The 24,028-nt window shown below is 34.4% G+C and overlaps 1 protein-coding gene across 5 annotated transcripts in view; it reads left to right on the top strand.

The window, feature by feature from the left end:
• The window catches only part of rut (adenylate cyclase rutabaga), a 216,075-nt gene extending 192,307 nt beyond the window's left edge, over positions 1-23,768 (top strand). The window contains exons 5-21 of one of the 5 annotated variants that reach the window (XM_088182427.1): positions 2,241-2,840; positions 3,686-3,835; positions 3,909-4,027; positions 4,109-4,220; positions 4,284-4,411; positions 4,474-4,632; positions 4,776-4,920; positions 4,983-5,153; positions 14,200-14,283; positions 16,816-17,001; positions 17,074-17,352; positions 17,418-17,677; positions 17,748-17,988; positions 20,611-20,772; positions 20,844-22,768; positions 22,836-22,929; positions 23,220-23,768. In XM_088182427.1, coding sequence (XP_088038553.1) covers positions 2,277-2,840; positions 3,686-3,835; positions 3,909-4,027; positions 4,109-4,220; positions 4,284-4,411; positions 4,474-4,632; positions 4,776-4,920; positions 4,983-5,153; positions 14,200-14,283; positions 16,816-17,001; positions 17,074-17,352; positions 17,418-17,677; positions 17,748-17,988; positions 20,611-20,772; positions 20,844-22,768; positions 22,836-22,929; positions 23,220-23,639 — 5,199 coding nt within the window. In that variant the 5' untranslated portion in view covers positions 2,241-2,276 and the 3' untranslated portion in view covers positions 23,640-23,768. Of the gene's footprint in view, positions 1-2,240; positions 2,841-3,685; positions 3,836-3,908; positions 4,028-4,108; positions 4,221-4,283; positions 4,412-4,473; positions 4,633-4,775; positions 4,921-4,982; positions 5,154-14,199; positions 14,422-16,815; positions 17,002-17,073; positions 17,353-17,417; positions 17,678-17,747; positions 17,989-20,610; positions 20,773-20,843; positions 22,769-22,835; positions 22,930-23,219 lie in introns of all 5 variants that reach the window. The other 4 variants (XM_088182426.1, XM_088182425.1, XM_088182429.1 and 1 more) reach the window with 4 other exon arrangements.
• The last annotated feature ends 260 nt before the right edge of the window (positions 23,769-24,028 follow it).

The raw sequence follows: 24,028 nt of genomic DNA, 5'->3' as shown, positions 1-24,028 counted from the left end.
GAGTCAGGCCTTTTGTATCGTAGGTTGGGGAGGTCTCCAACGAATCAATCTTTTTTTGACGCCCGATGACGTATTGCATAAGGCACAAAAAGGTATGGATTCTCTGTATTTACGATGTTAATAACGACGTGATTTGCCGCATTATTCAAGAGTTCCTTCATGTCCAAAAGGATTGTTTTTTCCTCTGGACATTACGAGGGTTTATTGTGGTGGTCCGTTTAGTGTCAGTCTATTGTGTTACCGTTCTTGCGGTTAACCCTTAATTTGTATTACAAAATTGTCAAGTTACATTTTGTTATTTACTACGCGAGTATATGAAGACATAAACAGTATATTATTGTAGATATCTCTATATTATTGATGATCAGAGAATTAAATGATCGTTGAATAGAATAATTATTTGTTATAATTGACGCGAATAATCAATACTTCGATTGATTTTAGAACATCGAATTACGAAGGAATTTAAAGCTTCTGTATTTATACCTGAATCGTAGATAAATTTGTAAATAACAGCTGCTGCTATTTCATATTTTTCGTATGTCGATCAAAATGAAGATAAATGATCTTTTCGGATTGTTATAAAACGAAATTTAAGTTCGCCAACTGTGTGGAAAGCCCCCATACATTTTTGCAATCTGCCAATTTCTACGCGCAGTGGTTTCTTTTTATCTGATTATTAATTCTAGTTTTTAGATCATTAATGCAAAGATAAAACCGATTAGTTTAGAAAATCGTAAACAATTTTTTTTCACTCAAATACTTCCGATCTCTATTAAAAGCTTCCAAGAAAGCATGCATATTTTCAAACATCTGGCGCGGATCTACTCTTTATTATGCAGCGTTTGTAAAAAATTTAATTTTTGACAGAAAAGTGTCAGTGAAAATTCCCGTTTTGGCATTTTTCTTGAGAAATAAATGTTCTGAAGAAACACTAGTTGTGTTGCCCGTATTAAAAAAAAATGACTACGATTTGAAGAGCATAATTGAACGAGAAACTTCTAACCTATCTATTTTTAAGAATTAAGTTATGACAAACTGTATCAAAAGCCTTTTCAAAATCAGTGTAAATAACATCTACCTAATTTCCTACATCAAAATTTTTCGTCCAAAAATTATAAAAAAAACAGTAAAATTATTGCTACTGATCTAGATACACATTTTTTATTTTTTCCAATGTGGGATAATAATAAATTTCTCAAATTACTGTTTTTATATATTTTTTTAAATTGTTACGTTAGTCGTGAATTCTGTGCTATTAGATAACATAAATCTTAACCCTGTTGTCTGAAATATTATTATTTTTTTGCGTCAATAAAATTTTATTTTGCTTCTGCCACCGATTAAAATTTAAATATAATAATCATTATCAACACTATTTTCATAATACGTGCAACGTACACCCTCTAGCCTCTGATTTCACTCGTTTTTTTTACCCCACCCTTCTCGATTATTCACCCTGTGCATTGACGCAGGTCCGTTTCGGTATCCTTACCTACCGCGAGTTATTTCAATTCATTTTATTGCCATGGCGTGACTGAACCGCCAAGTTCAACCCTCCGCGCCAGCTTTTTTATATTCAATTTCACCATGGGTTGGTACAGATTGAATCCAAAACTATGCAATTGAATTAAGCGACCGCTGCAAGATAAGATCCTTCGTCCGCGTGGCATGTTTTTGCCTCAACGAACGGCAATAACTCACTGGAAACTGGTTTTCCACTGGCGGGGAAAACTGCGACCGCTTGGGGGTTAGGTCGATGAATGGTAGTGAGTTATGGCAGGTCGCAGGCGGAGCTGCAGCGACCCTCGGGGTTTCCGCTAATTAAGCAACGGGTTGAAGCCTTCGGCGATGCAATTTGAAACGCGTCATGCAAGAAATCCATTTCGCGAGAGTGTGGCCAAGGTCAAGGCCTACACGAGCGTTGCGATAAAAGTCATTCGGATTCTGTCACAAGGTTCGTGCAAGTGGCCACACTATCTCGTGGCCAAGTCCTTTAATCCCTGATATTCCTTATCTGTCTCTTTAATTTGCTGAATGATGCTGGAAACCATCAATAGTTTTCGCGGCTGTCTCGCGACAGCCTAGGTAGGAGGTCGGGCTTAACCTTGTCCGAGCAGTGTAAGTAGATAAGGGTCGTTGTTAAGAAGTCAATCGGCTCGGAATAAGGGACGTGGCCTATCCGCGTTTAAGTGTATATTGCAGTGCATATTAATAACATACTCTTTGTATTGTTCCAGAACTGATGCGGTGGTCTTCAGGCGGGCCTTAGCGGCATGGACCACGCCGTAAAGGCGACCGGCTCTCGCACCCTCTCACGGCTCATCGATCGACAGAGGTTCGAAAATGACGAGCTGGAAGCTCTCTACCGTCGCTATGCCCTCAAACTCCAGCGTGCCTCCGTGTCCACGGCGCTGGCGCTCGTGGCGCTGCTGGCGACGGCGCTGGGATCTCTGGGAGCCGCTTACGCCCAGGCACCCACCGTCCAGAACCTTTGGTACGCCGGAGGCGCTCTCCTGTGCCTGGCTCTCTTAGGAATGCTGCACATCAGACCCGCGAACTCGTGCGGATCCAGGGACGCCAAGTTGGCGTGGGCGGGCCGGGGGGCGCTGGCCGCTGCCGCACTCTTGGCCGGAGCCGGTCTCGTCGCCGACGCCAAAGGAAAAGCTGCCGCCCATGGAGCTTGGCATGTGGTATTTGCGGTGTTCTTGGCATATGGAATGCTGCCGTTGCGAGGATGGCTCGCTGCCCTCGTCGGTTTCCTTCTGCCAGTAGCTCACACCTTCGCCGCGGCCTTCCTCCTGCTGCCCACCGACTTTCCGCATCTAGCTTGGCAACAGGTAAAGTATATAATATATTTTTTATCCCAAAATAGGACGTGTGCTCAATTAGTGTCTGTTAATTTATTTTTTATCCATATTCTCTAATCAAAGCCGATTAATCAGATCACAGACGCTCCGTCTCCCATCTGAATACATTTTTGATACCCGGGCGGCGTTGTCCTTTGAACAGATCCCGATTCGGCCGGTTGGTCTCGTTTTCGGTTAACTGGTTCGGAAACTCGCCCCTTTGGCGCGACCCTCGGCTCGCACATAACCTATTCTAAATTTGCTTTATTACGTCCGCCCTTCTGTGTTTGTTTATTGCACTTTATAGAAAAGTCGACCTGCTTAACGCGTTCCTGTGTTAGCTGACCCGAAATGGAGAACGTTTCGAAACAAATTGCAGGATTTATTTTTATATAATGAGACACTTATTTATTAGTTACCTATGTATATTATTTACATAATTAAATTCATCTTCAAAAGCAACATTTGATTCATGGGTTATTATCAAAATATGCTCTACTAGCCAAAATATGATTGAGCATTCAATATATTTCCAATCATTCTACTCTTCTTTTGCTCTCATAGTCCAAGATTCCATTCCATATATTGAGAATAATCGAGTGTACACTACAGTATGTTTATTTTCAAGAGACGGTCATTGTTTAACGCGTGATTATGTGCTCCTAAATTTCTGCCTTGTGGTTGCTTGTTCGTGTTCAACCATTTCGCAAATATGATTTGACACTTTGAATACGCGTGATTATTGACAGCTGTCTGATTTACAGTGCTGCCAACATAACATAGAATACTCGAATTGGATCAACCTCTAAAACATGGTGTTACCTTAACATTTTCAGATGGTAGCGAACATTTTGGTATTTGGATGTGTGAACGTCGTAGGAATACTTATGCACAATTTGATGGAGCACGCCCAGAGGAGAGCTTTCCTCGATACGAGGAATTGTATAGCAGCACGTCTGGAAATGGAAGATGAAAACGAAAAATTGGTACATTTGATTCTATTGTATATAAAATTAACTCAATATTCTATGCTAATAAAGAACAATTATCCCTCTTTAGGAAAGGTTACTTCTATCTGTGTTGCCGCAACACGTAGCGATGGAGATGAAGAACGACATTATTTCACCGGTAGAGGGTCAGTTTCATAAAATTTATATACAAAAACACGAACAAGTTAGGTGAGTGTCAAATGAGTAATAAATTTACTTGATAATATGCTACATTGTAATCATATTATAATATAATTAAAATCTTTTCAGTATTCTGTTCGCTGACATTGTAGGATTTACAGTGTTAGCGTCTCAATGTAGTGCTCAAGAATTAGTTAGATTACTCAATGAATTGTTCGGAAGGTTCGACCAGCTCGCTAACGTGAGTATGAATATAAAATATTCGGTTTTTGTTCGGATTCATTTCAATAAAGCACTCTTTCAGGACAATCACTGCCTGAGGATCAAAATCCTCGGCGATTGTTACTACTGCGTATCAGGTCTGCCCGAGCCGAGGTCGGATCATGCGAAATGCTGCGTTGAAATGGGATTAGACATGATCGATGCGATCGCGTAAGTAAATCTGCGACTTATTAGCAAGAGTTGCATTAATTTCAATTGATTGATGTATTTAGGTCTGTTGTGGAAGCAACCGATGTCCAATTGAACATGAGAGTTGGCATACACTCTGGCCGCGTGTTGTGTGGCGTTTTAGGATTACGAAAATGGCAATATGACGTTTGGAGCAATGATGTGACGCTGGCTAATAATATGGAGGCTGGTGGCGAACCAGGGTAATTTTTTTATTATTTTTATGAATCAATAGTGCACTCCAAAGTTAAGAATTTATAAAATAGCATTTTTCAGTCTTTAAAGCGCTTTCTCCTATATTATTTTATCGTATTATCCATTATTTCAAAAATGTATATGTTCACAGTCGAGTGCATATAACTCAAGCGACTTTGGAATACTTGGGTGGCGCTTATGAGGTTGAAGCCGGACAGGGTGGTACACGAAACGCTTATTTAAGGGACCACAGTGTCACCACGTACTTTATTGTGCCACCTCCGAGGAGGAGAAAGGTATTTCGAATCGTCTCATAAATGTCAAGTTATCGCTTTTATGATTTTGCTTTTATTTTCAGATGTGCCTTGGAAACAATATGATCGGAAATGCAGCCAAGCGAAAACTGTCATTTAAGAACGTTTCAAACGTCGTGGTCCAATTGTTACATTCGATTAAGTTTAACGTAGACGTGCCTTTTTCAAATATGGCAGCATCGCCGCAGGACCTGAAGGCGAACGCTGCGAGAAAGGTAAGGGATCAATTCACCCGCAATGTTGTAATAGTACAACGAATGTTCATTTTTTAATAGGGACTGTAGTGAGAATTTAATAAGTTTCAACGACATTCGAGAAGGAATCGAGAAGAGTTCCTTTTACAGTATAAAATTTTGTGTTATTCAATACTTTTCCTCTATCTAAGAAAACACATGTAAATTGCTAAAATTCTATATCTATCTAGTATTTACAGGTCGATCCATAAGTCACTTTATTATTTAAAATGAATAATAATTAACAATTAATAATAACGGATGTCTAATTGACGAGGATTGTAACTCAACATTATTTTTTGGCTAGATTTATTTATTATTCTAATTGAAATTTTTAAATACTCTTTTTGCTAGACATGTCTGTCTAATTTTCGTTTCTTTGACATTTCAAATTTGTTGCTTTCACTCCATGATATATATAAATATATCTGAAGAACCAAAAAATTCTCGTTATGCATATAGTCCAGTCAAATAAGGGTTTAACCTCGGAATGAAAGATAACAAGCTGAAATTTTGCACAGACCTTTGTTTTGGCGTTCTAAAGATAGGGTGAAAAGTCTCATAAGATATCGTGTCTGCTAATCAAGATATTAAAGGTCAAAGGTCATAAAAATTGTTTTTTTGCAAATATTTCGCCTCCTTTGCGTCGCATGTCATTAAATGCTTAACAAAACTTATAGAAAATAAAATTTTCTACAAGTTTGTTATAATTTATTTCTTCGTATGGTTAATGGTTTCATAGGAAACATCGCAAATTGTTATCTGCTGAATGAACCCATCTAAAGCATTATAACTTTCAATCTCCATATCTTCAAAAATCATCATCGATAATGCAAAAAGTAATAGCATATGGCCTCTGATACTTCTTGCAAAAGCGTGACCATCCAACATTTTGTCGACAGAATTCGAAACATAAATTATACTGAGAGCTTCCTTGATTCCGTTTCCATTCATTATATACCCTATGCATCCAATAAAAGACATTAGCATATGAAAGCCTCCACGTTTCACAACTACTCTGGACAAGTCTGAGTTAGCATCTGAAGGTGCTACGATTTCACATGCTTTTATGTACAACGGCTGATCAAAAGTTATTAAGCATGCTCTTTGTTCATGTTTCTTGGCAGTGTTTATAGTACACTGTAATGTGGTGTAAATTGTGTCCATATTACTCTCAGGATGATGAATAAAAGTAAGAAATAGAATCCGATAAGTTACAAAGTTCTCATTGTTTTTTGTAAGTTGTTCAATAAATCCATTCCACCCTGGCAACGGTGAGATATTTTTCCACTTTCCGTACATCCGCAACAAATCAACTACATTAAATATTTGTTCAGTTAGTTCTTCTACATCATTAAACATGAACTTGGTCAATCCGGTACGACATGATTTTCATACACTAGAAGGGGTATATGTGATAGTGCTGCTAACTCCTTTGCACTTGGTTTTGTTGTAAATTTCTTTATGCGGTCATCGGATATAACTTCAGATTTTGAAGTTATTATTTTTATCATTCCCATTATATGAACAGTATAAATATTTTTCTGCATTATCCGCTGCATACTGTACTAAGGCACTTGACTCTGATGGTTGATTACGAGGCTGTGGGTGATAAACAGCTGAAATTTAACATTTTACAGTATCACTATATGAAGCGAAAAAACCTAAACTTGACAAAACATCCAAAAGTCTTTTTGGATGTTTGGCCTATCTGTATTTCTTATATGAAGAAATACAGATAGGCCTATTAATAACTGCGAAGAAAAGGACCGTTTTCGTATGGAAGTCATTATAGCATGACTTATAGCTGTGTATTTCGTTTTAAAATGCCCCGTCTTTCCTTTTCTGTTCTTTATAATAACTTCTTGCAGAAAATGTAATAAAGTTTTCGGAATTTCTTCATTAATATTTTACTCGGGGGCTGATAGGACTTGGTCTCAACAACAGAAGATCGAATATCTTCTCTAATAATTGCCGCAGCAGCTTCCACTATGCGCAAGTGTTCTTCTTCCAAAGTGCCTTTTTTATTTTCATACCAAGCTATGGATAAAATTTAAGCTTGAGCATCGCGAAAAGAAAAAATAGGGAATGATCCAATCTTCGTTGTAATTATAATATCAGTTAAATATTTTTCTCTTAATTTGGAAATGATCTTCTTATCATCTGGTACATACTCCGTAAGGACATCTCTCAACTCTTTCAATTTTTTCGCACAAATTTCTTGTCGAGCAATATTTCATTCTTAATTCCCAATAATACAATGAAGAAAGTAATAAAATTATGGTTCAAACGACTTGCCGAGACCACTTTTTTCACGATTGTTTACTGTTTCAAAGCAGGTAGAAATACTCGCTGGATTTTATAAACGGATGTACGCCTCCCACTCTTCGCGCTATATCTCAAAAACTGTTAATGATACAAAACAAATATTTTAACCAAACTTGTAGAAAAGTTTATGCTTTACAAGTTTTGTAAAGCATCTAATGACGTGCGACGCATAAAACGCTAGATATTTACAAAAAAAAAAAAAATTTGTGACCTTTGACCTTTGATATCTTGATTAGCAGACACGATATTTTATGAGACATTTCACCCTGTCCTTAGAACATCAAAACGAAGGTCTGTGCAAAATTTCAGCTTGTTATCGTTCATTCCGAGATTTAGCCTTTATTTCGCCTTATTTGACTGGACTAATGTTATAGTTTTTTTCACATTATAGTTTGTAATCCAAATCTATCCCAAAACAGCATTTGTGGTGGGCGTGAATAAGTTGAGAATTACTTTTTCTATTACTGTTCAATTATTGTTGTATTTTATGAAAACAGACTGTTTAAAATTTACATCAGTCATTGATGTAATAAACAAAAACCGATAAAATTTTACACTGATCGTTCTCACTTCAGCAGGTTCATTACACCTGTACTGCAGAGAAAAAGTATAACAGTAGGTCTTACAATAATTTACCCATATCTTTCCCCATGTCGCAATTTACGCAACGCTACTAATATGTAGATATTTAGATATAAAAAATATAAATATTATCTTATTTGACAAATAAATATAGCCAAGCTTAAAATCATAAATAAAATATTAACTATTTCCCTCTGGCTTTTTATATTAATATACATATCAAAATATTATTTTTTAAGTAGTAAAGAGACTTGTGGACTACTGTTTATCTATTATATTATAAGATGTTTTGTTTACAGTAACGTAACTACTCGTTTTAAATCTATACTAAATCAATCGCGTATGAGTTACGTTTCTGTACCAGTAAGGCGTGAACGGTTTAAATGTTGTACATTTTTACTAAAAGCATGGGTCGGTGTTGCATTTTAGATATCTAATTGTGGTCTCGTGTCGAAATTATTGTATTTGTATGCAATTTTCTAAAAAAAAGTATCTCGATCGTGTGTTGTTGTTTACTTTAGTTTCATTTTTGGTATTTTATGTTTTTGAAATTTTAGTTTCATTATGAATGCGGAGTTGATGATTGTGGATCGTTTTTTCGCAACAGAGTCGTTTCATTCTCAATGCTGTGAAACGAGCGTTTTTCGTACAACTGTCGTTCATCATCTAACTCGGCATGTTCAGATTCTAAAAAATACATGTTCATAATAATTAAAAACTACTAAAAATGCTCGTTTTTAAATTGGACGTATACCTGATATTTTTATACATTCAAACTGCCGTCATATTTCACATTACAATCGGAAATATTGTAATTTATGGATAAAACAACTTATCAATGTATCTGATTTAGCAATCTATTTATATGTACTATTTAAGTGTTATATGTTAATTATATTATAAATATGGACAGTAACAGCTTAACAATAAATATGTTATCTTAATAAAAAAAAACAAAGACGATTGAAAGATATTTAAATTCATAATAATAAGTTGTTACTGTCAACATGTTCTAAATGAAATATGCATGTGTTCAATATGTTCTTTATTTTTGTAGCATTTTGATACTTCAAACGAAATTTGTATTAAATATCTTATCATGATGGTTATTGTAATTACTTATAAGATAATTAATAATTGCATTTTCAGGATTCTATCAGCATAAATACGTATTATATTCTAAAATGAAAATGCTTTTCTACATTACATGAATCGGTTCTAATACATGTTTTTTTTTGTGAATTATTTTAATGTATGTGAGAAATATGTGCACATCCTTTTACGTACGTACACTGCATATGCAAACAGCACATGTCTTTATTTTTAATAATACAAGAATGTCCTGTCCTTTGTCACCGTCATTAATTTTGGTGCACTGTTTTTTTTGTCTATGTTCACTCAATGTTTAGTACCTAATATAATTTTAGATGAAAGATATATATTGTGATCTGCGGCTTAATATATATGTTCGAATTTTAGCTTTAAGTTTTTATTACAGATTGTGTGATACTGAATAATTTAATAATAATCAATTATCTATTTATAAACATAGGATACTTATATAAATATTATGGTTTATCTAAATAGATTATATTTTTGACTTTATATAAAAAATAATTGTTAATTAATTTTAGATATACCATTCGATACTTTTGTAAGAATAACTAATATTATACTAACGATCTACAAAAACCTCAGTTTATTATATAATATAATATTTAAATGATGATTATTTACTTGTTTTTAAGAGCTCTTTTTTAATAATAACAATACAAAAGTTTTTTGCCTCAAGGATAAGATAAATGGAAGTTTAATTTAAAAAAAAATTTATTCATCGAACTTATTCAATGCTAATTTTAAAATAGATAAAGTGATATTTTGTAGTACAGTAGACCCCCCAATAACACTATTTGGGTGTAGTTGGGAGACTAGAAAATACTCATACAATTTTTTGCAATACGTATGTATGAATCAGGCGCGTGTGATATTCGCTCGCACATAGAGTAACAGGCATCTAAATAGCACATCCCCAATTTACCGTGTTATTGGGGAGTCAACTATACAAATTACTAAAAAGCACTTTTTATCATAGTGATATTTATTCTAATTTTGAAAATTATTGTATATTTCTTTTGCAATAGTTTTACGTATATAAATGAAACATAACTAATATACAATAGTTAGTCAAATGAAAACATTAAACGAAGAAAGGTACAGATAGGATATCATTTTTTAACATAGCCTCTATGACTTTCCATACAAGTTTTCCAGCGCTTAGAGAATAAATCTTTTGGCTGAGTCACTTGTACATCGTCTGCTACATTTGTACATCGTTTGCTACACGGCATTCCAAAGATGAGAAAATCACTTTGGTCAAGTGATGTGTACGGTGAATGTTGACACTCAAAGTACAGATATCACTGTTTTCGTATAAATTTCCCGGATTTTACAAATATTAATTCTTTGTACGAAATTTTGTAGAACACGTAATCAAAGTATTCAATATAACTATTCTTCATATGTAGGTGTAAAAATTACGACTTTAAAAAACTATGTATTGAAAAAAAAGCAAAAAAATATATTATATATTTGATTACAACAACCATAAATATAATTTGAGAGAAGATAGTATTTTTTACATGTTTTTAAAACAGAAAATTTTAAATTTTTTTTAATAAATTTGAAATTAATTTCTTATTCCACATATATGTTGAGTTAACCCCTTCGGGGGTTCCTCAAGAGTCCAACCTGGGCCCTCTGCTCTTTATGTTATTTATTAATGACATAAATACGGCAGTTACAAATTCAAGTTTTCTTCTGTACGCAGATGATTTAAAATTGTATAAATGCAATCGATCTGTTGTGTACTCCTTCTCTCTACTGAGTGACTTAGACTCAATGGAGACGGGCTTCCGTTAACCGTCTGCCCCTTAGTGTTAGAAAGTGCCATACTGTAGCATTTTCTAGATCATGTTCGCCATCAGTTTATTCTTACGATCCCAGTGGGAACATTTTGACTAGAGAAACTTCCACTAAAGACAAGGCCGGCCCGAGGGGCAGGCAGTACAGGCGATCGCCTGGGGCGCCGTGATACCAAATAAAGACGTAGTATTCACTTAAAATTATCAAATAATATAATCTGATATTATTTGTCGCACTGATGCGCTGACCTAAGCGATTCGCTGTAAAGCAATAAAGACATGCATATATTATTTTTATTTGATGCGAATTCAAGAGGGTGGTATCCGCAAAGTCGGGATGTTGAAAGATTAATAATATGGAGAGGAGAACACCGACTAAACTTCATATATACCGGTCATTGATTGGCTAGGTACACTGTTCCATATTTTTAAACTTAATATAAATCTAGCATCATTAACCGTTTGCCGGTTAAGTTAGGTTCGCTATCCCATTTTTTAAACTGCATATAATCCGAACATACTTTCTTCAAACTTCCTTCCTGGTGTCTTCCAATTCTGATGAAGGTGGAGACACTCTCTTCTTGGAAGAGGTTGTAGAGCTCCCGATTGTTTCGTATACGCCACTCGTTGCTCTTGTATATAGCGCCATATATCCTGCGATGCGCTTTTCTCTCAAATATGTCAAGCAGTCTTTCTTCGGCCCTGGTAAGTGTCCAGCTCTCTGAATCGTATGTCAGAATTGGTCTGATCAGCGTTTTGTAAAGCAATATTTTTGTACGACGAGATAGTGTCCATGATTTGATTTGTTTTATTAGGCTGAAATAGTGTTTATTTGCTGACACTAGTCTCTTGATCTCCTTGCTAACATAATATGAATTATACATATAGTGACAAGTCATAATAAGTTTTTAATAAAGACAGATACTGAAAAAACGGAGAGAATAAATCCAGAAATAAATACAAAATACAGTTAAAGTAAAAAATAATAATAATAAAAAAATACTATGAGATTTTTCTGAAAAACGCTACCATTTATAATTTGATTAAAGTTATTTTATTATTTTTAAGCTCACTACTGTTTTTATGCAATAATGTAAATTAAATATAATAGACAAAAAATGTTTTAGATCACTAAAACACTGCAACGGCTAGAGAATTCAACCGATCTTGACCAGTCTAATTTCTTAAAAGTGTTTTTATACGTTTAAGAGTGTTACAATGGTCGGCATCAGCTATGGATACAGGTGTCACTAAAATAATATTAATTAGTTTTGCCACTTCGGAATAGGTACCAATTTATTGTTTTGTATAAGTTGGGACGAGGTGTTGATGTTGGGTATGTAACAAAAAGTTTAATTTTCATACATAACATTTAACTCGAATATCAACTTGTCTTTACTTAGCATTGTATAATTTCTTTTAATATTTTTTATGAGTTCTCTAAGAAAACGTTGTCCATTAAAATTTATATTTTCAGGATTTACTGTATAAAATTATTTAAATATCCTAAAGCTGCTGAATATGTCACTAATTTCACTAATTATTTTATCTCAGACATTTTTAGAAGCTTCTTTCGTGTTTGTTTTTTTTTCTTTTTAAAGATATTTCTTCGCTATCATCTCAGGAATATAATCAGCCGTAAACACCTTTCACTTTGACGATCCGTCAGTTATTCGCGTCCTCTATGACACCTTAGTTCGTAGCATTCTTGAACCAGGATCTATAATTTGGAATCCCCGAATAACCAAATATTATTTTTTAGTGGAAATAATTCAAAAAAGATTTTTAAGATACCTTTACAAAAGGACATTTGTTTATTATCCGTTTTTATATCCCAGCGCCTTTTTTTTAGGAGCGTTAAGATACGATTCGCTGAGTTCTTGCAGAAAGTTCTTGCTCTTCAAATTACTGAAGGTGCTGTCGACAATCCAGCTATTCTCGAGGAATTCCAATTTTGGGTTCCAGAACTTCTTCGATAATCACGATCGCGTCCTGATGATGGCCGTTGGGGCTAGAACGTCCGCACTTGCCGATTCGCCTATGGCTGTGGCAATCTCGCTCTTTAATACGCTGGCATTACACATTGACCTGTTTAATGCTAGCTATGAGGAGCTGGTCCAGTTCGTATCATTTAATTTTGATATTTTATGATTTTTTTATGTATTATTTGAATTATGTACGTTTATAATTTTTTTGTGTATTAAATAATACCATTATTTTCGATGATCGTGCCACATTGGGGTAAACTGTTAGGTTATGATGGTCTTAATTTAATCTAAATAAATAAATAATCTTATCTTTGTGGCAAAAATATTTTTGATCAATTTGATGCTATGATAGTTTTGCTAGTAACATTTTTTTCACTGCTAGACTTATAACACATTTTCCATAAAAAGCCAAATAATTGGCTTTAGTTTGACTAACATAGATAACGGAAAGCCAATTTATTGGCTTTACGGCAAAATTTATTTTAAAGTGTATTACATTTAATCCATTGATTTTTGTAACAACTTCTTAAATATTGGAAGATGTTTTGATGAATAAAAATATTTTATGGATTCACGCTAATTGCGAATTCATATTGTAATGTGCTTAAGGTTCATATTTCCTAAATTTTAATTAATGTTATATTACAAGTTTTCCTACGTCAAAACTCTATTTATTTAATACGAGTGTCTTAGAATATTAACGGCCAACTAAACTCATGCTTATAATGAACATCTTTCAAGGTCAGGATTGAGCAGTTTGAGTATAAGAAATCATGTATTTATATTTATAATTTTTTTATTGTTGTATCTAGAATTAAATTTTGACTATGTTACTCTTCGGAGTTTGAAGATTATTATTTAAACAATGAGTTCGCTTTTAATATTCTGGACGCCTCGTAAACGAGACTCATTTTAAAAATAATCATACAATCCTTTGAAACACTTGTTAAAGCAATAACAACATTTTTAAAAATACATATTTCATGAAAAGACTCGCTTGATAATATTATATAGTCACTTAAGAATGAATAACTGAGGTTTTTGTAATATAAACAAAAAAAATCTAAATACATCACGGCTTATATTACTAATCGATCAAATCAATGCCACTGTATTTATACTTTTTTTCTCTAACTCTTAATTAACAAAGAGATTATCAAAGTGAATATAGCGGGTGATATGTTGTATATAAACGCCGATGCGTGGCAGGTACTGGATCTACAGAGGGCGTTGCACGCTGAACCGGGGAGCGCCGAAGCGATGATACCGCTGCGGGCAGTCGGAGTCCCCCCTGTGAGTCTGCTGCCCCGCGCCCCCGTCCCCGCCACAGCCCCTGCCCCTCCTGACACGCCCCCGGCCACGTTTGACGCCACCATGGCCAACTATGCAACCATTGCACACTCATCGTCGACACTATACTATCAGACAAACGTATTTATCGGCTTTTGACATTTATATTATATATATTATAAAAATATACATTATATTATAATTAATATATCTTATATACATATATATATTTTTTTCGATTTTGGGTTGGGAAAGTCTATGAATCTAACAAAGAACACTCGATTTTTTGTTTTTGTTTTCTTGAATCAAATGAAATGATGTGTGTACAAACTGCCTGAGATAATTTCGTGATTGAATAAGAATGTTTCTTTTAGTTTTTGGGTTTATATTCCTATTGTTTTGTTTTTTATATAAGCATTGTTCTGTCTGTGTGATGTGTTTATATGTTTCTTATTTTTACGTGTGTTCTGTTCTGTGCATTCGTCTGTTGCTTATGTGTTATTTTTATTTTATGTTACGTTAAAAAAACATATCTTACTTAAATCACTCTGTAAATTTACGAGTTCGACAATACACGGCTTTATAATTTTACGATAACAATTTAACATTGTCACATGCAACTTTATTGCATCTTGTGCTTTATTAATATATAAACAACACTGCAAATGCATGTTTTTAAAACTGTCCTGTGGTAATTAACAAACTAATATTTTTTAACTTGGGGTTGCGCCTCTAAATAAATATGTATATATATACAAAATTTGATAAACATGTTTTTAAAAAAATACTTACACTCTTTGCTGCTACATTTGTACCTACAATATTTTTGTTATAAACATATAATACTTAATTTATGACATTAAAGAAAACTAGGAAAATCTTACGGAAGATGATTAATAGAAATTATAATTACAATAATTAATAATTTGATCTCCCATATGCAGTTTTTAAAGTTAACAGTAAAAAAGTTAATGATTTAACTGCCAACAAATCATATATATTATTAATACATATTTTTTTCTATATACTGTGGCAATAATATTGTGTTGATAAATGCGATATTTTATTGCATTAAGATGCAGTAAAATTAAGTAGTACATTACATCAACGTGAGATTAATCGATATTTATGTAAAATTACACACTGATTTCAGATTTGATTTTAGTTTTTTTCAATTTTTAAAATTTTGTATGATTAAATTTTTTACTATAAATATTATTTTATATATTACATATTGAATTGGAATCTAGCTTTAAATTATAGATCGCTGTTTTTTTTAAGTTGCTTGTTTTTTATCATCATTTTATTTATAACAACTGTAAAAAAAATATTTACAAGCTTAAAAACAATCACGGCAGTAGACAAAAATGTTCATTTAATAATAAAAAATACTGAAAATTTAAAGTATTCTTTTCAAAAAATCCATAAATGTAAACGATGTTAAAGTATTTATTACCGTTTGTTTGCTGAGCTTTTTTGCAAAACTATCTACATATCGACGTATTAAATAATAAAAAACGTTATTTGCCTCTGGAGAAAATATCATGATATTAAAAAAAAGAAGAACTGAAGCTAATGACAGTTTTGAAATCAGCGTCTATTTTTATATGTGAATCGAATTATCTTATTAGCACGATAAATCTGGGTGCCTTAGTATTCTTCAATTTCTGTTGTGTCTGGGGTATCGGAATTTTATGATTTTTATATAATTATAATTCCGATCGATTATCACAGATTAGGTTTTCCTAGATTTTCTTAATCTCACAGATGAGTAATAAAAATAAAATCATATTGACATCTATTGATTGTAACTTGTAATAATAGTTGATAATTAATAAAATAGATGTCACTAATTTTAGACTGATTTTAGTCTGGTGTCTCACTGCTAACTTGTGTTGATTGTATTTTCCACATTGATATATTGTTACAATAAATCTTTACTTTCAAAAATATTGTTATATCAAAAGATAAGTTTTACTCTAATATTTCATAACAATGTTTTTTCAGGCTTACATCATTTTATCAATCATAGTTTAATGTAATTTATTGGTAATAAATTAAATGTTAGTGTTTTTATAAATATATATTAGTTATATCAAAAATTTTAATTCCCAATTTATATTTTTTTTATTCCGAGTTAATCTAACAAAAAAATATATAAATGCCGATTAGAAAACTGTTGTCTACATTTACTCAATCTGATCCTCTAAAATGTTACATAAACTGTACAAAACCAAACGCAACCAGGGCGCAGTCCTGATGTATTATATACATTATCGATATGTATTAACCATTTTTTCAACAGCATCCACTTTGGATTTTGCATGATTGCTGCCTATTTATCATATCCTTATTTGTACATATTTAATAATATGCAATTTATTAATATTTATTAATCTATACATATATATTTTTAATAACAAGCATGTCGAATAATACATATATATCGTTATACCTATATATTATATATATATTATAAATTATTTTAAAATATTGCATATGCCTCTGTGTACCCAAATTCAATTTTTATTACAGAACAAAGTCACCGAGAAGTTCAAGCGACCGTTAAAGAAAAGACATTCGTCCGTCTATCACCAACCAACTAACAGAGTGAATAAATACTTAGCACAAGCCATTGAAGCACGTAGTGTAGATAGGGAAAAGTCAACACACGTCAATCTGGCTACTTTGTGCTTTAAAGATTCGAATAAAGAAGCTCAAGTTGAGATTGAAGATATTTATATAGCTTAAATATTTAATAACATTTTTTTACCATATTTTATTATTTTTCAGTATCACGCTGACGTGGACGGCGGTTGGGTCGGATCGCTAGCGTGCGGTTTAGTCGTATTAGTCTCCGTCGGGCTGTTGCAAGCTGCGGTATTACCGCGCACCACTATCTTGTTACTTCTATTCCTAACAGCGTTCGCATGGCTATCGGTTGTGCTGATGCTTTTGATGGCCGTGAGATTGCGTTGGATTCTGTGGGATATGTCCAGATCGTTTCCTTTAAGGCATGCCGTCACGGCGTTCACGATCATTTTAATATACACTGTTGCTCAAGTCAATGTTGTAAGTACACACTCAAAATAATAGATATAATCCAATCTCAATCATTTTTATTTTTTGTATTATAGTTCACTTGCCGTCGCGTAGAACAATGTGGAGAACCCAACAACACTTATGCTGAACAGCATTCGTGGTCCGATCATAGAGCCTGTCCGATACCGCTCTACATTTCATTATCGTGTTGCTTATCTTTGTTAGGCGTAGCTGTTTTCTTACGTCTACCTATAGTATTAAAAGGCGCTCTTCTAGGCGTAATGACCACCGGTTATTTACTTCTAATGCAAGGAACACATTATCATCTATTTGAATGCTACGATAAAATAATTGGGTTCGTATTTATTTGGCCGTCATCTCGAACCTGATTATTGACTCATCGTTAAAATTGTTCAAATTTTTAGCTCTGTAGTGCCATCAGGGATTGTGTCTTGCGTTGAAGTGGTGGCTCTAGCCCTGGCTGTGATTTTACATGCGAGACAAGTAGAATGGACGGCCCGGTTGGATTTCCTGTGGCAGGCTCAAGCCAGAGAGGAAAAACGCGAGATGGACGCTTTGCAAACCAGTAACAAGCGCATTTTGTTCAATCTCCTACCTGCTCACGTCGCGACTCATTTCTTGGATAATCAGTTCAGAACAAATATGGTTAGTACTATGTCAATAATTGTGTACGGTGTACTAAGTTAAATTAAACCCTAATTGATATTTTTCTAATTTTAACAAAATGAAAATCTGAAACTTGATTATTTTATCTTATTAAAAACATATCATCTTAGTTTTAATTGCAAATATCTCATTTTCTTATTCATATTTGAAAAATAAACAAATCAATGTCTACTACCATAAAAAAACGGATCACTCTTTCCCATAAATCATGGAGATCCATAAGGAAGTGACCCTGTATTTAAAATACACTGTTGATATTTCCATTACAAAAAATAAAATTAAAAAAAAACAATCGAACAAAGATTCTTTGTCAAAAAAATCAAGAAAAATCTATATATTCGGAACACCCAAGAATTTGAAGAGCGACTAAACTTATAATTGCCACACAGATTTTCGGAAACTACTTAATTGCAAAAACTTTACTTAAATATGATCTTAAAGACAGGTATCAAATAATATGCGTGGTTTCCTTTAGTATTATTATACGCAGGAACATTTGCCCCATCTTGAATTTGGCTAGAAAAATGCATGTCATTTAATGAAATAAATTAATCTTAATGAAATCGAAATATTAAAAAAACTACCAATGACTGGCTAACTCCCCCCCTCCCTGAAAAAAGCTGAAATGACGTCCATGATTCTAAACCAGAAATTCTCGGGTTATCCCTCAAAGAAAATTATCTCGAATCTATCACAAAAATATTTTTTAAAATGTCATTTCAGTAAAATCATATCGGAATACATTTTCACCGGTAAATATATATTTTTACCAGTGAAAATATAATTTATCTAGCAGATGCTAGTAAAATTATATGATTTCAACTTTTCCATACGAATTAATATATACATTTACGTGCTTATCAATATTTATTTACGTTCGATAAATGAATGTTACAGTGAATGTGTATTTTTTAGTAAAGTTACATTTTCACTAGTGAACTCCAAATATATTTTCGCCCAGTAGATACATATTTTACCTAGTGAAAATATAATTTAACTGATAGGCGCTAGTGAGATTATATGCTATACTAAAATGTCTATGAAACTCAATTTGACAGTTGCAAAACATCCATTTGCTGTTCTAACGCAAACCTAACCTAATGAGAGTTATAAAATTAATTATAGTTTTAGAACTTTCATTAGGTTAGGTTTGGGTTTGAACAGCAAATGTACGATTCGCAACTGTCAAATTGAGTTTCATAGACATTTTAGAACAGCATATAATTTCACTAGCGCCTATCAGTTAAATCATATTTTCGCTTGTAAATAAATAATGATATGTATGTAAATGTATATATTTAAAATTCTAAAACTAATTATAGTTTTAGAACTTTTATAGGTCAAACCCAAAATACAATCTAAGCCAACTCTTCTCTCAGAGGAAAATATGCGGAAGAAGTACAGACATAGCATTTCGCATATTGCTCCATAGTTTGTCTGCACTTGGATATTACATTATATTTTAAAAATATGATAGCTATCCTTACCAATATTGCTACGGACTTCTGATATGGGAGTATTGGTCAAAATATATTCAAAGCGAATTTTGGTCAAAAGGAAAGCCCAAAAACAATTATCACTTCTCAGAAGTCAAAAATTCACGTCAAAAGCAATAAAATCGTGTAGACGCTGTTGTAGTGGGAACGCTCGGTAACGAGCGCAGCTGGACCGGATTAGTCACGTTTGTACCTTTTACGAAGTTTTTTGTAGAATAAGAAAGGGAGAGTTTAAAAAAAATATGTCATAATATTATTATTGTGGATAATACAGAAAATAGTCTATCCTTTAATTGGGCAACAATATGTTTAATAGTAATTTTAATAAGTTTTGGTCTTAGTGTATGTGAAATAAAATTGTTCGTTGAAAAATGAGATATGTAATGTTGGAACTAAGCTGATGATATCTTATGATTAGTTTCGGAGTTTCGGATCGAAATATATTTTTGTAAATTCATATATAGATGGTTTTATATATATCTTTTTTTAATAACCCGTAATTAAAAAATGGCTATGGATATGCACTCATATGTCCTGACGAATTAACTCAATTTTATGAACAATAATTATACTCGGGAATAACTGTGCTTATTCATCACATAAAAAATCAAAATTAAGTATAATAGGCATGGTAGCAATAGTTTCAAAATTTTAATAAAATTTAGAATCCCAGTGATATTTTTACTAACGAATATATTTTTAAATCATAAATTCCCTAATAGAATCAAGTAACTGATACAAGTCTGCAAATTAACTGAAATAATTCATCATCAATTAATATTCTGTGTTTACTAATATTTGTTGGTGGAGGTGATTGATTAAGATTTTTGTCATTAACCATTGGAAAAAATCATAAATGTTGATTTGCAGACTTAAAAACTCATATTGCCATAATCTCACAATCTATCCCGTTTATATATTTTTTATTTAAAAGAAAAAAACTATTTGCTCCATTTGAAATGCCTGCTGTCTTAGAAAAGGTTTACTGTATATTATGTTAATTTGTCGTTCTCGTCATCATCATCATTTGTGACTAAAGCCCCGTAGTTAGGCTTGGTGCATGCTTATATTGGGTGTTTTCTTGCGGTGTACTGTACGCGTACAGAACACATTGTCCCAGGACTTGTACCACCAGTCGTACAGCCGTGTCGGAGTCGTCTTCGCGTCCATCACCAACTACCACGAGTTCTATATGGAGCTGGACGGCAACAACCAGGGAATGGAGTGCCTGCGCTTGCTGAACGAAATCATCGCCGACTTTGACGAAGTTTGTTTGATATGTATTTTAATAAACTTTAATATTCATATGGAAAGTCATGCTTGATTCTAATATTTCAGTTATTGGGCGAAGAGCGATTTAGTGCGATCGATAAGATCAAAACTGTCGGCTCTACGTATATGGCAGCTGTGGGATTGATGCCAGAAAAACGGATGACCGACGATCCCACCTCCAAAAAATACTTAGCGACACTAGTGGAGTTTGTTTTTGCAATGCGGGATAAATTGAAAGACATCAACGAAAACTCTTACAACAACTTCATGCTGAGAGTCGGAATCAACATCGGTCCCGTAGTCGCCGGAGTTATCGGTGCGAGAAAACCGCAGTATGATATTTGGGGTAACACTGTGAACGTCGCATCGAGAATGGATTCGACTGGTCTTCCCAATCACACGCAAGTGACTGAAGAAGTATATCAAGTTTTAAAAGATATGCCTTACCAATTCGTTTGCCGTGGTAAAGTCAAAGTGAAAGGGAAAGGAGAAATGACAACTTTCTTCCTCACCGAGAAATTAATGCACGGTACAGTGGGGCAAAGTCCGACTCTACCGCCGGGAATTTCTAGCGTTTACGGCGGAGTCGCTACACCTCTAGCGATGCTTCAAAACCCCGTACGACGTACAGCTCCACCTCCGAGGTTGCCTTCGCTTAGAGAAACACCGGCACCCCCTGGAAATAATAACGGCCACGAAGAACACGACCCACTTTTACCATCTGCAGCAAAACAGAACAACAACAACAATAATAAAGGTAGTAGGAGTCGTAAAAATAGTGGTAAAAAGATTGTCATTGATGAAGAAGCGCCGCCTCCGTTGCCGCCGCATCAGTCTTCGATGTGTTACTCTGGTCCGAGATGGCCGCCGCCGCCGCGAGCTCTGGTGCCTCCTTGGCCGAGACCGCAACCGAGACCGACGCCTCCTAGAGCGCCTTCGTCACCGGCTAGACGACGAGCTAAACCGCGAGCGTTAACGCGTCACCGTTCATCGGAAAGTTTACCTGGAGCTTCGTCTCGCAGTCCCAGAATTCATTCATCAGCCGACGAATTAAGTTCTCTAACTCGCTCGCCTAGCATTAGTTCATCCGATGAAAGTTATTCGCGCACAACAGACGCTTCACCTTCCCCTCCTCGAGCTTCTCTCGCACCGCCGCTACCAGCACCTTGGCTCTTCCCTACTGGCATCATAATCGATCCGGCAGGGCCGACTCCGAATAGAGGAGATAGTTGCGCCAGTTTTGAATACATAGGTCGTCAAACTAAAATTTCAAACAACGTCCCGAGCGACAGAACGAGACTTAAAATTACTAAACTCAAAAGCTCACCCGGTGATGATAGATTACACAACGGCGGTATAACAACGTCGAGTAGAGATGACGACACATCATCCAGAGCTACAATAAATCATAATGAATTCTCTTCGAAAAGAGATGGATGCAGTCAAACTGATAAAAAAGACGTTGTGGGTGCTCACGCAGCTCCTAGAACACATTCATATTCTAGTTCTGGTAGTATCAATAAGCATTCTCCCATGACAGCTGCCAATGTTAAGATTTTAAATCAAGAAACTAGAGATACGTATATAAAAAGGAGTCCTCATGACATTGCATGCGTACCTCCGTTCGAAAGAGAGATTCAAAAGTTGATGGATGACCAAAATCTATTGAAAAATAATCCGCCGAAACCTGAGCGAAAGGAATTGAGACTGGATTTAGACCCGTTGAGGAATTGCAATAATGGCAGCAGTCCAATGCATGCCGTGGGATTAGCGGCTATCACGCAATTAGCAAGGCAGCAAGATGAACTGACTAGTCCACAAAGAAACGGCGTCTGCAACGGTAACATGATTTCTCAGACGTGTCAGATGACCGTAAACGGTTCCATCAACTCACCGTTGCGGCCGAATTCAGAGTTTCCTGGCGTTCTTCCGACCGATGTTGTAGTTACTTTACCGTCTCCAGAAAACACACTGAGCAATATGAATAGAAGGTATATAACTTAATCCATATTGAATGTTATTATTACACTTATTTGTATGCTCATATTTTATTTTCAGTTACTCATGTGATAATGATAAAACGGATGATAATGAATCGTCTGGTGAAATAATTGAAGATTGCCGTCCGCATATACATAACCAAAGAAATCAGGTATAAATCAAATTTGTTTTATTGTTATTGATTTTTATTTCAAAGAAAAGGAAATCTATTAGTTGAATTGTTATGGTCTATATCAGTTTTTTGCATCAATCGCTCTCAATATAAATTGAAGTCATAAGTAAAGCAGATCTTCCTTGATAATTAAATCTCATTTTTAATCAATTAGTTAATTTTATAAAACCAGATACAGCCTAAATAATTTTTGAGCATTACTAATATTAATTAGGTGTTAAGATGTCATCGATATAATACTTTATTCATTTTATATTATATCATTTTAGGATCGACCAATCATCACCGAAAGAGCAGTCTTCGGCGAAAGTCAATCAGAGTGGAGTTCGTCATGTTCGGAAGGCGAAGCCGACAACGGTCCGGCCGAGAGCACAGGATATATAACAGACGACCCGGCTCTCGAAAATGTGTCCATGTTGAACGAAGCCGGACTCACCGACGCGGAAGGCGCTCTCAGCGATGTCAATTCGTGTTACTTTGATCGCGAAGACGCTAGCGTGTCGTCGAGGGCTTCGTCTCGACTCTTGGACTCCGAAGCGCTAGTCTCGTTGGAGTCTTTGAGTGGCGTTTACGACTCGGACGAACCGGCAAACCGATACCTTGCTAACATTCGTACGATGAGTGAATCCATCACGAGGAACTTTGGACAGGCTAACTTAGCTACGACAGACGGAGACAGTGACGCGTAGTGAAAAGTGACTGTGATTTCTTTGTTACCTAAAATTTGGAATAAGTCTGCTGTTACGACGGAATGTAAAATAGAGAAAAATATCAATGCAGTATTTTTGATCATTAAATTGAACCCAGCAAGCAGAACATGATGATTATTTTTCATTTATTATTTATTATTAATCGTTAAGATATTGCATTAAGAGACTGACAGAGTGCACTGAAAATGATGAATTTATAAAGTTTAATTATTATATTAAATGTTGAACGATTTGTGTGTTTTAGATAGCATTTTTCGAGTCATATGTATTGTCGCCTGTATGTGAACATTTTTTTACTAATCATCGAGGAGCAAATCTCAATTTTCTATTTGTAAACTTACTGTGTAATTTTTATTAAATTTCCAACA

This window comes from Plectrocnemia conspersa, unplaced genomic scaffold (assembly GCF_051122295.1).
Source record: "Plectrocnemia conspersa isolate PC_06_02 unplaced genomic scaffold, ASM5112229v1 ptg000003l, whole genome shotgun sequence".
NCBI classification, from domain to species: domain Eukaryota; kingdom Metazoa; phylum Arthropoda; class Insecta; order Trichoptera; family Polycentropodidae; genus Plectrocnemia; species Plectrocnemia conspersa.
Note: the sequence above shows the minus strand (reverse complement) of the source record. Positions and strands in the feature narration are given on the sequence as shown.